General features: G+C 37.9%; 1 protein-coding gene across 3 annotated transcripts in view; it reads left to right on the forward strand.

Annotated features, from left to right (window-relative positions):
* The window catches only part of CEP120 (centrosomal protein 120), a gene marked incomplete at both ends in the record, with an annotated part of 77,194 nt that extends 75,580 nt beyond the window's left edge, over positions 1-1,614 (forward strand). For all 3 annotated transcript variants that reach the window (XM_079702775.1, XM_079702773.1, XM_079702774.1), the window contains one exon: positions 1,380-1,614. In XM_079702775.1, the coding sequence (XP_079558901.1) occupies positions 1,380-1,614 (235 nt within the window). The remainder of the gene's footprint in view (positions 1-1,379) is intronic.
* Between the last annotated feature and the right edge of the window lie 16,624 nt (positions 1,615-18,238).

Genomic DNA, 18,238 nt, shown 5'->3' on the forward strand with positions numbered 1-18,238 from the left:
TCCCCATGTGTTGCTCAGTTTTACAAGTGTCCCATTAATCACTTGATTTCCACCCCAGTCCCAAAGCACAGGGCCCTCACTATTTAGGGTTTTTTTCTTAGAACAGATAGAGGTATTTGGTGTCCTTTTTGGACTGTATACCTCAGTTTCTTGTTCTTTTGTGAGGGATCTTAGGAGTCAGTTCAGGTTTCAGAGAAGTATATGAACAAACAAAACTGTACACTCCCAGTGCTCCTGCACCCTTTCCGGGGCCCAGTGCTCCTTGTCTGTCGGGGCAGGACACTCTCCTCCCAGGCTCTTCCTCCCTCTCCGCCCACGCCATGTGTAATTTGAGAAGTGGATTTGGTTCTCATTGGCTTACTTACGGTGAAGACCATCTAGAAGCAGGGGCTTAGACTCAATTGCTTTTTTATCTTATTTATAAAGACAAAGGTTAGGAGTAGTTGCAAATTAAATATTTTCGTAGCCAGTTACGTAGAGTATAAAGTTATGTCTTAGTTGTAGATTCCAAATTAAAACCTACTCTGTGTCCAAACTTAATATACTTACTAAGTGATAGTGTAATGCCAAATATACTCCCCATTTTCAAGGTAAAGTGATTGATGATATTCCATTGTAAAGATCCAAATCCCAGGCTGGCACCTGCTCCCCTTTCTTCATCTCTTAGATAAGATCATCATGAATACAACTTGAAGCTATCCATACAGACTCTTAAAATGTACATGCCCTTTGAACCAGGCATTCACATCTATAGAATATCACTTTCTATGAATACTTAGTAATATAAGCTCCATAATAATGGGAACTTTTCTTCTTGATTCAACTGCAGTATCCCCCAAACCTAGCACTGTTTAGTAAGAGTAAATATTTGTGGGATGAATTTAGAAGAAAATTTCATGTTCAAAAAACATAACAAAGGTTTAATAACAACCTAAAGGTCAATAATGATGATATAGGAAGATATTCATTATATTAATAAGTGATACATATAACGTACAGAATTGCATATATAGTTTTCTAAAAAGTTAGCAATACTGTGTTTAAAATACATGCATTTTTTAATTGAGAATACAGAAAATTATTACTCAGATTGGTTATCTCTAGTTAATAAGATGGTGATGATTTTCTTTTCTACACATTCCCCAAATTTCTACAGTTTTCATGTATTTTATAATTAGGAAAACAAGTATTGTTTTTAAAACTGTCTTTTATAAGTGTGCGAACTCCGACCAACCAAGTGGTTTTTGTTTTCTTCCTGAAAATATTACCAAAAAATGTACTTTACCACTAAATCATTTTGTTTTTAAGTGGTGTTGTTAACTGAAAACCAAAAGAGTGTTTGTCGCCTGCTAGAGTGGCATGTGTTCTTGACTTCTCAGGTTAAGGCAACAAGAACAAAAACAGTACCAGGATTCCAGAGAGATTGCGAGCGGAAAAACGGACGGCCCACACGGCAGTGCACTGGAAGAAGGTTTGGATGATTATTTGACTCGCCTCATAGAAGAAAGGGATACTTTGATGAGGACGGGTGTGTATAATCATGAGGATCGAATAATAAGTGAACTTGACCGACAGATTGGAGAGATTTTGGCAAAAAACAATGCCAGTAATTAATAACATTTGGAAAATCTTTACAGAGACTCCAGGTCTAAATTTTAATTTAATAGTAAAGCCCTCAAAAGAAGGGGAAATGGATGTTTTACAATGCAATTTTCAGTTTTTTATAAGCAAGATTTTGTATGTTGTTGTATAGTATTTATTCGATTTTATTTACTTTATGCTACCTCTCCCACTCTGGTTTATTTGTAATTGCATTTTATATTCTCATTTTTAATGACTTTTCAGTGTTTCTCATAATTTATAATTTCATGGCTAACTTTCAGAATGGCTTTTCACTAAATTTATTCTCAGAGAATGACTGTAGTAATTTCCAGTTACATAATTTTTTATGTTGAGCCAAAAGAGTATATGTTGCACTTTAAAAATGCTGTCCTGTTCATCTGAATAGAGGTATCTTAAAAGTTGAGACCACTTGTAAATGCAACTAGTTTTATTTAATTCATTTTAGATGAGCTGTCTTTTTTAACTTGTAACATTTGCAGGTGACAAGTTAGAAAACAGAAAGCAGGATCAGTGCAAAGAAGCCATTTGTGATCTATTGAGTGACAAATTAGTCATTTATTTAAATGAAGTTAATACAGATTAAACTTGTTTCAACAGCTATTGAATTTTCAAATTTTTAGTATACTCTTAACTTTTAAGAATATGAAGTAATAGCTTAGTAAGTTTTCTCTGTCAGTCTCCTGCTCAAGATTGCATTGTTTTCTTTTGTTAAAAATAGAGATTTCATTTTCCAATAATAGTAATACTAGTTGTTAATGTAAACCCTCTGTAATAAAACATGGAAACAGACGCATAAACGCTTTAGCTAAGAAAGTAGAGTGAAAACCTACTATTTTTGACTCCCCCTGAGTTTAATCAGTCTTTTACAAAAGAACATGAGATTAAGTCATTGGATTTATGTAGTGCCATGTCAGTATAAATTTTTAAGAATTCCTTTGTATTCTTCAGAGCCAACATTTGCCCTCAAAGCAACACTTTCCACTTCCTTTTACAGGGTACTAAAAAGGTTTGATTAGCAAATTCACAGATTAGGTGAGCTTTGAAATATATGTAGTTTAAAATTTCTTATTCCGAAATAAATTTTAAGTATATACTTTAGGAAATATATACTATTTACTGATAACTTCCACAAAAGCAGAAGAGGCTATTTGGTGACACTAAATTTTCTGTTGTTTTCAAGGTGGCATATTTCTTGTTTGGGAAATTAAAGTCCCTACATGCTTTATATGTTTTTTCCTCCCCCCTTTTAACAAGTGTTAATCTGAAAACAACCCAAGAGTAAATAGAGAAATTACTGAGAGAATAATGAATATGTGAATTATAGCAAGAATGTGAAGTATTAATTATGGCTAGACATTTTCTCTCATTGATTTTTGTGCCACATGAATGGAACAGAAGTATTCTTTTTATTTGGGAAGGTCTTGGGTAAATATTGTGACTGTGCCTTCAGTTGCACTGTGTGCTGCATGTGACTGTTTTCAAACACTAGAGGGGGCCTTAGATTTAAAGAAACAAAAAGGACATTTCTAAAATGGATGTGTGGTTTGCCTTCTCTAAAGTAATCCTTTGGCTATGTATTTTATCAAATAAAAATGATAACTTGTATGCATCTTTGAGTTTCTGAGCAGTCTGTTATTTTTTTGTTAAATGGATTGGGCAAGTGCTTGGCACTTCCTGTATCAAGTTACTTTGTATTTTTGGTTTTTAAGTGCTTACATTGCAGATAGATACTTTTATATGTTCTAAAATTGGGAGAGTCTGAAGTTTTAACACCTTTTTGTGGTCCTGTAGCAACAGACGTTTCATTTGTAAGTGGCATTTACTGTATTTATACTGATTGCTGTTACTATATTATCATCGGTGCCTGGGAGTTGAGTTATGACCATAGTAGAGAGATGAGTGAATGAGCAAGTGAGTAGGTGAGTGAATAAGAAGTTTCCTCAGTACTATATGTAACAGCGACCTTTCATCAGGTATTTTCATGTGAAACAAAGTTTACCTTTAAAATGTTTGTGATTCCTTTTCATGGAGAAAGCCTAGTTTCCATGTGTAAGGCTAGCACATACCGCACGGGAGGTGTATTACTACGTCTTCCAGGTTATGTGTGGTGCCATGTCTGTATAAATTGGAAGAGTTCCTTTACAGGTATATCCCAGTGATTTCTATATAGACTTGGGATCCTGTTGCTTCCAGCAGGTGTGGAAGTTTTGAGTATGATTTAAGCCTGTATTAAGGCACTGCATGAACAACTTAAGATTACATCAGGCAAGTCTGATCAGATGACTTTCTCATCCACTTACTGCTCTGTCCAGATACGTCCCAGCCCGAATCTGAGTCCTCAGATCGCCCCAGTACATATTGCTTGTCCTCAGCCACCTCAGAATGGACTGATTGACCTGGTTCTTAAGAGTGTATAAAAAGGGTCCCCTGGTAGCTATGGATGGACTTTGAAAATTTGGCCTCTCACTACCATTGTGTCTGGCTTGACTGAATACCTGACTTGACTTTTTTATTGATAGAATTCACATACCATAGGATTCACCATTTTAAAGTATGCACTTCCGTGATTCTTAGTATATTCACACGGTTGTGCAGCCGTCACTGCTATCTAATACTGAAACGTCCTCCCCATCCCCTAAAGAAGTACCACACTCATTAGCAATCATTCCCCCTTCACCCCTCTCCCCAGCCCTTGACAGCCACTTATCTACTTTCTGTCTCTGTGGATTTGCCTATTCTGGACATTTCATATAAATGAAATTCCAAATTTGATACTAAAATTGGAAACCTTAAGTATTTTTCTATGCCCAGTTTCTATGGTATATAGCATTTTATCAGATGTTAAATTAAATGAAACAGATGCAGAAGGCCCAAATAAGGGTAGAACATTTATCAATCAGTTAGTATAGCTCAGCTGTTCTATCATCCATTACCTCGTAAAGCAGTGACCTAAAATAGTGAATGGTAGATAATGTTCTGCCGTAACACCTCTGAGCAGTCCTCTGATGCTGGAAATGGATTATTGATACAGGGCATGTATCGTGCCACTGGTATCCTATCAAAATTGCACACTTTCCCACCTGATTTCTAGAGTGGGGATAAAGAGAAGCATGGTTAACTAGAATAGAAGGTCCATGAGGACAGAGGTTAGGTCTGTCTTACTTTCTGCCATTTGCCAGGACTAAAATAGTGGCTTCCCCAGGTAGGTACTCAATAGTTGCTGCATTCATGAAGAAAAAATTGTGTGTGGTCTGCCAGTCAAAATAGACATAAAAATTAATGACTGAGGTACTGGGAGAATGCGCTTTCCTGGCCTCACTGACCCGGCTCTGTTGAAACTGAGGGATTTGTTTGTTGGATTGTTTGGCTTTTTAAAAGTATGCTTGGGGCTTCCCTGGTGGCGCAGTGGTTGAGAGTCCTGCCGATGCAGGGGACACGGGTTCGTGCCCCGGTCCGGGAAGATCCCACGTGCCGCGGAGCGGCTGGGCCCGTGAGCCATGGCCGCTGAGCCTGCGCGTCCGGAGCCTGTGCTCCGCAATGGGAGAGGCCACAACAGTGAGAGGCCCGCGTACCGCAAAAAAAAGAAAAAAAAAAAAAGTATGCTTCAATTGCATTGAGACAGAAGGTACAATCGAGGTTATCTGGGGGAGGGGGTGCAGGAATTCGGGAGTTACTGCTGAATAGGTACAGAGTTTCTGTTGAGGAGGATGATAGTGGAAATGGTTGCATTGTGAATATATGTAACGCCACTGAATTGTACGCTTAAAATTGTTAAAATTTTGTGTTATGTATATTTTACTACAATTAAAAAAAAAAGTTTGTTTCAAATCTGCCTACCCAGTGTTTAAATACTAAAGGGGTTTTACACATGAGCCTCCTGGCAAGCCATTTTTAAAGATACTATCTTTTCATTCCTTGATTGTAGGAGTGGATCAGATATTGCATTATACGTTTGTAGTGCCTTTGTTGGCAAATTCTGAAAGTAGTGAAAATTAATGGCTACTTTTTCATCCCAACCTCTAAAGGTAAAATTGGAGCGTCCTTGAAACTTGGAATTGTAATCCCTTCATGTATTATAAAATTAAGGTCTTATTATCCTTTTAAAAAAGAATAATGACAAAATCAACACAAAACAAAACAGTACTGGTTATTTAATTTAGCAGGTAGTCCAGAACATGGACATAAATTTGAGTGATAATTTTTCACAGTGGATTACTAGTTCCCTAAATTAGGCTTAATATCTTTTCGATTGAGGTAGCCTTATTGTTGGTTGGTGGTCTTGTTAATTGAGGAAATGGTTTGTGTGGGAGTGCTGAATAAAGTCTGGGTGGATAATTTTTAACATGGTATGACTTGAAAATTCAAATCCGTCTTTGATATTTGTGTTTTGGCAACTGGGACAAAGGCCTCGGAACCCAGACTTTCCAGCATGCACTTCTTCTGCCACCTGCCCTAGAACACAATCTATGTATCTTCCTATCTGATGGGCCCTCGGCTTCTGTGACTTGGCAGACAAAGACATAACTCCTCCATCTTGGTGTAAATGTGGAAGTACAGACGGAAATGTTTAAGCACCTAAATTTTTCACTGAAACCAAAAGAACTAGAGTGCTCACTGATTTTGTTATATAACCTCTATTTGGCATCAAATTAGAACCCACTATTAGGAATGTAACTGTAGAAGGGCTGCTATATACTTAAATCTCATTTTATTTGCTTCTCTGGGGGTTGTCTTCATGTTTTCATTAGAAATGTTTTTACAGATGTAGGCTCTTCAGATATAAAGTTGCTGAAATAGAGACTCAGAAGTTTAGCTTTCAAATTGAAGGGGGGTGGAAATCTGTTTAGAAAGATTAATTTATAGATAAATAATTTACTGACTCTGATACGTTAATGTACAATAATCCCTAGAGGCTTTTAAAGATGTAGTCATTATATTCTTAGGGTTTCTAAGAATGTTAAACCTGTCATTCATAATAGGAGAGAACTAAAATAGGGTCCATTTATAATTTCTTCTTGGAAACATTTCATCCACAAATTCACAGACAAATATTTTTTCTTTTCCAAATAGCTTATCTAATAGTTGGACAGCACAACCCTTTTCTTGATTAACATGTTAACTAGTCAAAAGCATGCAGATCCATTGGATGAGTGCTGAATTTTCCTCAGTATTTTAGATTAAAACTTGGCCAGGGCAAATGAAATATTATTGCAAAATCCTACTTTGACATTATTGTAAATTTTAGTGAATGCCAACCCAATAGTGAGAGAGTCTATGCCTAGTAGATTTGCTCAGTTTTTTAGCAAGTTCTCATATTAATGAATAGATGGAGCACGATTAAAAGCATTAAAGAACTCATTTCATTTCTATGACTTCTTTCTGTAATCTGAAAAATTGAGAAAAATTTGGTTACTAAAATTTCCATCTGTTTTCTTGAGAGAAATTCTGAATTTCAAGCAAGGCTATTATTGCATTACTTGAATTCAGTTCAGATTGTGTGCAAAGATGCCCTGAAAATGGGATGTCAAATCAAGAACTTGAGGTATTAATATTCAGCACATATCTTGAGTCATCCTGTTTAGATCGGATGAGATAGTATAGCAGACTGGTGTAGTGCCCGGTTGTTGCCTCAAGGAAGGAACTTTGAATTCCTGATTTAGCTTCATTGTTGGCAGATGAGATTAATGGTATTCTCTTGAAGGTTTCTGGCAGAAGTTTATTTAGGTAACCAACTGAAATTTGTAAAATTTGCACAAAGAGAATAAAGGTACCAAATAAGAAAGTTTTATAAATAGTCTTCAGAAGTGATTTAGCCCACAGACTTTTTTCACCAATAAAAACTAATAGCCAGCCCACATTTGGCCTACCACCTCTCTCCCTGTTATCAATCCACACTTCTTTCTCTTATCTCCCTATGAACATGTAAGTGTTTACCAGGAACAAATGACACCAAAAATTTGTCTGTAAAAGATTCTTTATAAACCCCCCAAAAAAGAAAAGGAAGAAATAAAGAAGGAGAAAGAAAAACGGGGGAAAGAAGAGTGGAAAGAAGAGCTCACACCTCAGTTTTCCTCTGGTATACCTTTTCTTTTTCTTCCTAAGGTCTATAAAATTGTCAGGTGGGTTCACTGGTTCATTACTCTTTACCCCTTATATTATCACTTGAACCTCAGTGTCACTGTTCAGATCTATCTGAATATGTCTGTGAATCCAGCAGTATACATACACATGAGAAGTAATTGTCCATCTAGTATATTCTGGCATGAATCTAAACTTAAAATTTGGAGCACATGTGCAGTATTCATTTCAATGCTTCCTTCAGTGTGTGTACATATTTAGCAATTGCTAGTGGCATGCTGTTCTACCAAGTGGAAGAGAATAATCTGCCTGTTCCACAGAGATCAAACAAATTATAGATTTATATAGATTTATTATATATAATATATATATATATATATACACATACACACTCTATGTAAGTGCTTTATGTAGTATACAGTTCTGCATACAGTTGATTATTGAACAATGCATGTGTTAGCAGTGCCAACCCTGGCAGTCAAAAATCCACCTGTAACTTTAGGACGGCCCTCCTACCTGCGGTTCTGCATCTGAAGATTCAACCACAGATCACATAGTTCTCTAGTATATATTTGTATAAGTGGACCTATACAGTTCAAACCCATGTTGTTCAAGGGTCAACTGTAGTTATACATAAAGTATTACTATTGTTCTTCCTAGTATGTTATCTTGGAAAGAGATTATACCCTTCGTGGTTATCAGTAAAAACTACAGGTGACAGTGCAACTCCAATCCTTTCATGTAATCAACAGCAAAGAATGACCAAAATAGCATTTCTGCATTTTCCTTCTCCTCGTCCTTTATCTACACTCACTGTTCTGTTTCTGATAGATTCTGTTACTATAAAGTAGAGTAAGCAAAAAAGTTTCCAGTCACAGCTTTATTAGTAGAAGCTTTGCTCATGCATGTTATTTTATCTCAACTTTTTTTCTCAGATTTTGTAAGAGTACTTGGATACTAAATTTGATATTAAAAGTAGTATCAAACTTGTTTGAACCAGAGGAACAATTTATGTCATAAGCTACATCAGAGTAGTTGCTAGTCACACTAGAACTTCAGAGGTAGGTATAGGGGGAGAATGAGAAAAACAACAACAACAACAAACCAGTATGTTTATAAGCCTGTGCTCCCAAAGCTTAGCTAGCAAAGGGGGGTGTGTATGTAGGCAAACTCAGTTGGAATCTAAGATGGCCTTAAAATCCATAGTGTCCAAAGCATTTCCATAGAATGTGTCAATAGCCAGTTCTGGGTACGAGTGACAATAGCAGTCAAGTGAGAAGAAGCATTTGTCAAAATCCAACATCCATTCCTGATAAACACTCCCAGCAAACTAAGAATATAAGGGAACTTCTTCAATCTGATAAAGGACATCTACAGGACCCTATAGCTAACATACTTAATAGTAAAAGAGTGAGTGCTTTCCCAAAAGATCAAGAACAAAACAGTATCTGCTCTCACTATCTCTGTTCAAGACTGTATGAAAGGTTCATAGCCAGTGAAATAAGGCAGAAAAGAACCAGATAATGGAGTAGGAGATACCAGCCTTCATTCCTCAAGAAAATATTACAAGTATGCAGCTATTCATGAATGGAAACAGCCCTGGGAGGACTCAAGAGTCCAATTAAGAGCCTATAGCAACACAGTGGAACCAAACGAGAAAAACTGCACAACAAAGATCTCCGGGGAGATCAGCATGGCTGAGGTGTCCAGAGACAGCTAGGAACCAAAAAATACAAAAGGTGAAGGCTATCGGTATCAGCCACATGGCAAAGGCCATCATATTCCCCATGGCATGCTCTGTGGAGAATCCCAACAGCCTTTGCCATGGAGGAGCTCAACAGCCCCCATGACAGTATGGACTACTCCATTGTGTTTGTTCATATGAATCCCAATGGCCTGCTCCACAGAGAATACAAGCAGATTTCACTACTGAGGTAAGCAACAACCATTGCCATCATGGACCCCTCAGAGAGGAGATACTATAACCCCCCAAGAAAGAGTCTGTGGTGTCCTGGGACCAAGGATGCCACCCCTCCCACCAAGCCCCATACTTACCCCAGACCCCAGAGCCACAGCTGCTCTGCATGTCCCAAAATTTCAGACCCTGACTGTGCATGTGCTCTTTGTGTGCCTGTTCTGTGTGTACCCACATCTTGGGCACTGGAGTCAACACCACTGGGGGATAGGCAGTGCCCCAGATTCTGGAGTTACTGTCTCTACAAATTCACCCACTCTCCAGCTCCCAGCTCCTTGGCTGCTCAGCTTGCACCAACATCTCAGATACCAGAGCAACCACCACTGTGGGCAGCCAGTGCCCCAATCCCTGGAGCCGCTGTTGCTCTCTACCTCCAGAGTCCAACTTCATAGCTGTTCCATGGTGCCTATGCATCAGACACCAATGCCAACTCTACCACAATGGCACTCATGAGCTGGATATGGATCCAAAAGGTATACCCTTTGCCATGACAACCCCAGCAGGAGAAGAAAGATCAGGAGTTCCCTGGAAGACTTTACCACCAAAGACCACATCAGACCCCACCACTGCTTCAGACAGTCATGGCCCTGGCCAATGAAGACCCCAGCAATCTTTGTGAACAGTGATCTCAGCTGACGGAGCTGCATGGAGCTGCATGGAGCAGCACCACCAGGACTTACCTGGAGCCAGAACTACCACACCCCACTCAGCCACTGCCCTTGTACCACATGCTGATGATCTTTTCCCACCAAAACCTGTCCATAAATTCTGGAAGAGGTTACTGTTCCATCAAATGCAGAGACATCAACACAAGCCTACAATAAAGGTGAAAAATCAGGGAAACATGACACAACCAAAGAAACAATAATTTTCCAGTAATCAACTCCAAAGAAATAAAAACTATGAATTGACAGAGAATTCAAGATAATTGGTTTAAGGAAGACTAGTGAGCTATAAGAGAATACATATAGACAATTAAATTAGGAAAACAATACATAAACCAAATGAGACGCTCAACAGAGAGAGAGAGAGAGAGAGAGAAATCATAGAAACAAAACAAAACAAAAACCAAAAAAAAAACATATTCTGGAGCTGAAGATTATAATGGAATAAAAAAAATGCAAGAAGAACATCAACAGCAGGCTTTAATTATACAGAAGAAAGAATCTGTGAACTTGAGAACAGGTCATTTGTTATTATCCAGTCAGAGGAGAATAAAGAACAAAGAATGAAAAACAGTGAAGAAATCCTATGTGAATTATGGGGTACCATTAAGTGAAACAATATATGTACTACGAGAGTACCAAAAGAGAGAAAGGGGGCAGAAAGCTTATGTAAAGAAATAATGACTAGGGAGATCAAGATGGTGGAATAGGAGGATGCTAAGCTTGTCTCCCCTCCATGAACACATCAAAAAAAAAAAAAAAAAATCTACATGTGGAGCAATTCTCACTGAAAACAAACTGTAGACTGGCAGAAAGACGATAAAGCCAATAAAGAAACCAAGGCAATAAAGAAAGATCCACACAAAGGTAGGAAGGAAAGAGAAGTGATCATGTCAGGACCTGCACCCCTGGGAGGGGACACAGAAGGGGGGTATTACACAGTCCTTGAGATACTTCCTGGGAAGTGAGTGGTTAAAACCACATATGGGACGTGCCAGACCTTGAGTCCAATACCAGGAAGATGAGTCCCCTTGGCTGGTTTGAGGACCAGTAAGACTGGTAGGGGGGCTGTGAGAAACTTGGACTCCACTTGTGAAGTGCAAGCACATGCATCCTTGTTCCGAAAACACGGCTGAGTAAGCAGTTTGAGATTGCCTGGGACTCTGGCCAGTTTCCCATGACACCCCACCATGCACCCTGGCCCACACTGAGTGCCCGCTCTGGCCCCTCTTGCTCTGTGGGGCAGCATCCCACTAGGATGAAGGTTGCTGCTGCCAGGGGGAATGTGCAGTTGTGGAGGACAGAGCTGGCTTATACCTGGCACTACATCTCAATGGGTTTCGAGTGGCTCTTCCTGGCACTCTTGGAGGCAGCAGATCAGGAGTGGTCTGGAACTCTGAATGGTATATGGGACCACCCCACTACAGGCCCTGGCCTGCACTGGGTGCCTGATCTGGCCCCTCTTGCTCCAACTCTGCTTCCATCTGGAGCTAAGGTGTCAATGCTGGGTGCAGTGAGGAGCACACATTTAGAACAGAACCAGCTTGGATCCAAACCTCAGGGCCTCTTCTTTAGCACCTTGAGACCTGAACCCACCCTCAATACGGTGGTGTCAGGCACTGAACATAGGAGAAGGCCCAGCTCACACCTGGCTCTGGCTCTAGCTCTGCCATCTCTGTGGCCCACCTCAGTGATAGCTGTCAGCATACCCTGGGGGAAGACATGACTCGTGTTCTCCCATCAAAAGCCACTAGACACACACAGACTGTAGATGGACACACCCACATAAGGACACCCCTTCAAGACCAGGATGGGTAACTGTTACATCTAATTTCATAGAAATAGAGAAACTTATGGAAAATGAGAAGACAGGAATTTGTTTCAAATGCAAGAATAAGAAAAAAACCTCTGCACACATCCTGAGCTGAAGTGTCAGTGCATCCATTTCTCACCAGGATCTCTACCTGAATCACCAGGTAAAAGGCCTCTGCCCACAACACATTATAAACAAGTGAAACTAGACAGAGCACAAAGGAAAACAAAAGCTTTGTATGGTCTGAGGACAAGAAGGCAGAGTAGAAGGACCTGAGCTCACCTGCTCTCATGAAAACACCAAAATCACAACTAACTGCTGAACCATTGACAAAAGAGACTCGAACCTACTGAAAATGATATTCTACTTCCAAAGACAAAGAAGAAGCAACAACAAGATGGGGGCAGACACCAGAAGCAGCAGCAACTAAATTCCTGTAGCCTGTGGGACTGCAAACACAGAAAGTTAGACAAAATGAGATGGCAGAGGAATATGTTCCAGATGAAGGAACAAGATAAAACCCCAGAAGAACAAGTGAAACAGAGATAGGCAATCTACCTAAAAAAATAATTCAGAGAAATTATAGTAAGATGATCCAAGATCTCAGAAAAAGAATGGAGGCACAGACCAAGAAGACATAAGAAATGCTTAACAAAGAGCTAGATGATATAAAAAAAAAAAACAGAGTTGAACAATACAATAACTGAAATGAAAAATACACCAGAAGGAATCAATAGGAGAATAAATGAGGCAAAAGAACAGATAAGTGAGCTGGAAGAAAGAATTGTGGAAATCACTGCCATGGAACAGAATAAAGAAAAAAGAATGAAAAGAAATTAGGACACTAGGGGGCTTCCCTGGTGGTGCAGTGGTTGAGAGTCTGCCTGCCGATGCAGGGGACACGGGTTCGTGCCCCGGTCCAGGAAGATCCCACATGCTGCAGAGCAGCTGGGCCCGTGAGCCATGGCCGCTGAGCCTGCTCATCCGGAACCTGTGCTCCACAACGGGAGAGGCCACAACAGTGAGAGGCCCACGTACCGCAAAAAAAAAAAAAATTAGGACACTTTAAGAGACATCTGGGACAACATCAAATTCACCAACATTCACATTATGGGGGTCCCAGAAGGCAAAGAGAGAGAGAAAGGGCCTGAGAAAATACGTGAGGAGATAATAGCTGAAAACTTCCCTAACATTGGAAAGGAAACAGTCACCCAAGTTCAGGAAGCACAGAGAGTCCCAGGCAGGATAAACCCAAGGAGGAACACATTGGGGAACATATTAATCAAATTGACAAAAATTAAAGACAAAGAGACAATATTAAAGCAACAAGAGAAAAGCAACAAACAACATACAAGGAAATTCCCATAAAATAATCAGCTGATTTCTCAGCAGAAACTCTGTGGGTCAGAAGGGAGCAGCATGATATATTTCAAGTGATAAACGGGAAAAGCCTACAACCAAGAATACTCTACCCAGCAAGGCTCTCATTCATATTTGACAAAGAAATCAAAAGATTTACAGACAAGCAAAAGCTAAGAGAATTCAGCACCACTAGACCAGCTTTGCAACAAATGCTAAAGGAACTTCTCTAGAAGGAAAGGAAAGGTCACCACTAGAAACAAGAAAATTACAAATGGGAAGGTTCACCAGTAAAGGCAAACATAAATGTAATAGATCATCCACACACAAATATGATATCAAAACTAGCAATTGTGAGGAGAGTACAAATGCAGGATATTGGATGTGCATTTGAAATTAAGAGACCAGCAACTTAGAACAGTTACGTATATATATACACTGCTACATCAAACACTCATGGTAATCACAAGGAAAAGTCTACAATAGATGTACACACAAAAAAGAAAATGCAATACAAACACAACACTAAAGATAGTCATCAAATTACAATAGAAGAGAACAAAAAAGGAAGGGAAGAAAAAAGACCTATGAAAACAAGTCCAAAACAATGAATAAAATGGCAATAAGAACATATCAATAATTACCTGAAATGTAAACAGATTAAACCAAAAACATATACTGGCTGAATGCATACAAAAACACCCGTATATGTGCTGTCTAAAAGAGACACACTTCAGATCTAGGGACACATACAGAATGAAAGTGAGGGTATGGAAAAAGGTATTTCATGCAAATGAAAATCAAAAGAAAGCTGGAATAACAATACTGATATCAGACAAAATAGACCTTAAAAAAAAAAGACTGTTACAAGAGACAAAGAAGGACACTACATAATGATCAAGCAATGCATGCAAGAAGAAGATATAGCTATTGTAAATATATATGCACCCAAAATAGGAGCACCTCAATATATAAGGCAAATGCTAACAGCCATAAAAGGAGAAATTGACAGTAACACAATAATAGTGAGGGGCTTTAATACCCCATTTACATCAAGGGACAGATCATCCAGACAGAAAATCAATAAGGAAACACAGGCCTTAAATGACACATTAGACCAGATGGACTTAATTGATATTTATACAGCATTCCATCCAAAAGCAGCAGAATACACCTTCTCAAGCGCACATAGAACATTCTCCAGGATAGATCACATGCTGGGCCACAATGCAAGCCTCAGTAAATTTAAGAAAATTGAAATCATATCTAGCACCTTACCTGACCACAACACTATGAGATTAGAAATCAACTACAAGAAAAAAATTGTAAACACAAACATGTGGAGGCTAAACAATATATTAGTAAATAACTAATGGATCACTGAAGAAATCAAACAGGAAATAAAAAATACCTAGAGACAAATGAAAATGAAAACAGGATGATCCAAAACATATGAAATGTGGCAAAAGCAGTTCTAAGAGAGAACTTTGTAGCAATAAAATCTTACCTCAGGAAATAAGAAAAATCAAAAATAAGCAACCCAACCTTACACCTAAGCAACTAGAGAAAGAACAAATAAAACCCAGAGTTAGCTGAATGAAATCATGAAAATCACAGCAGAAATAAAAGAAATAGAGATGAAGAAAACAATAGAAAACATCAATGAAACTAAAGGCTGGTTCTTTGAAAAAAATAAACAAAATTGATAAACCTTTAGCCAGACTCATCAAGATAAACAGGGAGAGGGCTCAAATCAATAAAGTTAGAAATGAAAAAGGAGAATTTACAACTGACACCACAGAATTACAAAGGATTATAAGACACCACTACAAGAAACTATATGCCAATAAAATGGACAATCTAGAAGAAATGGACAAATTCCTAGAAAGGTACAATCTCCCAAATCTGAACCAGGAAGAAATAGAAAGTATAAGCAGACCAATCACAAGCACTGAAATTGAAACTCCCAATGAACAAAAGTACAGGACCTGATGGCTTCACAGGCGAATTCTATCAAACATTTAGAGAAGAGTTAACACTGATCCTTCTGAAACTATTTCAAAAAACTGCAGAGGAAGAAACACTCCTTAACTCATTCTATGAGGCCGTCATTCTGACACCAATACCAGACAAATATACTGCAAAAAAAAAAAAAGAGAGAATTAAAGACCAGTATCACTGATGAACATAGACGTAAAAGTCCTCAACAAAATACTTGCAAACCGAATCCAACAGTGCATTAAAAGGATCATGCACCATGTAAAGTGGAACTTATCGAAGGGATGCAAGGATTTTTCAGTAACTGCAAATCAATCAGTGTGATACTCCCTGTTTACAAATTGAAAAATAAAACCGTATGATCATGCTCACTTTGGCAGCACATATACTAAAATTAGAATGATACAGAGAATATTAACATGGCCCCTGTGCAAGGATGACATGGAAATTCATAAAGCATTTCATATTTTTAACAGACATAAAGGGAGAAATTGATAGGAATACAATAATACTAGGAGAATTTAACACCTTACTCACATCAATAGACAGATCTTCCAGACAGAGAATCAATAAGGCAACAGAGATACTAAATGATACACTAGAACAGTTAGATTTAATTGAGATTTTTAGGAAATTACATCCAAAAAAAAACAGAATACACATTCTTTTTGGTGCACGTGGAACATTCTCTAGGATTGAACACATACTAGGGCACAAAACAATCCTCAGCAAATTTAAGAGTATAGAAATTATCTCAAGCATCTTTTCTGATCACAACAGCATGAAACTAGAAATTAATGACAGAAAAAGAAATAAGAAAAACGACTACACAGAGACTAAAAAACGTGCTACTAAAAAACCAATGGGTCAATGATGAAATCAAAGAGGAAATTAAAAAATACTCAGACAAATGACAATGAAAACACACCACACAAAATCTATGGGATACAGAAAAGCAGTTCTTAGAGGGAAGTTCATAATAATACATGCCGTCCTCAAAAAAATAAGAAAAATCTCAAATAAACAACCTAACCCACCACTTAAAAGAATTAGAAAAAGAAGAAGAAACAAAACTTAAAGTCAGCAGAAGGAAGGAAATAATAAAGATCAGAGAGGAAATAAATAAAATAGAAAATTTAAAAAATAGAAAAATTCAATAAAACCAAGATCTGGCTCTTTGAAAGGATAAACAAGATTGACAAATCTCTGGCCTGGCTCCCCAAGAAGAAAAAAGAGAGAGAACCCAAATAAACAAAATGAGAACTGGAAAAGGAGACATAACAACAGATACTGCAGAAATATAAAAAACCTTAAGGGAATACTATGAACAATTATATTAAAACAAATTCAACAATCTATAAGAAATGGACAAGTTTCTAGAAACATACAGTGCACCAAAATTGAATGACAAAGGAATTAGATAATTTGAACAGACTGATCACTAGAAGTGAAATAGAATCTGTAATTTAAAAAATCCCTACAAACAGAAGTCCAGGACCAGATGGCTTCACAGGCAAATGCTGCCCAACATATAAGGAAGAAGTCATACCAATCCTTCTCAAACTTGTCCAAAAAACTGAAGAGGAGGGAACACTCCCAAAGACATTCTATGAAGCCACCATCTCCCTAATACGAAAACCAGACAAAGACACCATCAAAAAAGAAAATTGCAGGCCAATATCTTTGAGGAACATAGATGCAAAAGTTCTCAACAAAATATTAGCAAACCATATCCAACAACCCATAAAAAAGATCATACACCACAACCAAGTGGAATTCTTCCTAAGTTCACAAGGATGGTTCAACATACACAAATCAATCAACATGATACACCACATCAAAAAAAGAAAAGACAAAAAACACATGATCATCTCAATAGATGCAGAAAAAGCATCTGACTAAATTCAACATCCAATCATGATAAAAACTCTTATCAAAGTCGGTATAGAGGGAACATATCTCAAAATAGTAAAAGCTATTTATGACAAACCCACAGCCAATATAATACTCAATGGTGAAACATTGAAAGCCTTCCTGCTAAAATCTGGAACAAGACAAGGATGCTCACTCTCATCTCTTCTATTCAACATAGTATTGGAAGTCCTGGCCACAGCAATGACACAAGAAAAAGAAATAAAACATATCCAAATTGCAAGGAAAGAGGTAAAACTGTTATTATACGCAGATGATATGATACTATATATAGAAAACCCTAAAGACTTCACACAAAAAATACTAGAACTGATAAACGAATTCAGCAAGGTAGCAGGATACAATATTAACATACAGAAATTAGTTACATTTCTTTACACCAACAATGAAACATCAGAAAGAGAATGCTAAAATAAAATAACTTTTAAAATCACAACCCCCAAAATAAAATAAATAGGAATAAACCTCACCAAGGAGGTGAAAGACTTATATGTTGAGAACTATAAAACATTAATAAAGAAAACTGAAGATGATTCAAAGAAATGGAAAGATATCCCATGCTCTTGGAGTGGAAGAATTAATATTGTTAAAACGGCCATACTACCCAAAGCAATCTACATATTTAATGTGATCCCTATCAAATTACCCATGACATTTTTCATAGAACTAGACCAAATTATCGTAAAATTCATATGGAACCATAAAAGACCCAGAATTACCAAATCAATCCTGAAGAAAAAGAACAAACCAGGAGCATAACCATCCCAAACTTCAGACAATACTACAAAGCTACAG

This window comes from Hyperoodon ampullatus, assembly GCF_949752795.1.
Source record: "Hyperoodon ampullatus genome assembly, chromosome: 4".
In the NCBI taxonomy this organism is placed as follows: domain Eukaryota; kingdom Metazoa; phylum Chordata; class Mammalia; order Artiodactyla; family Ziphiidae; genus Hyperoodon; species Hyperoodon ampullatus.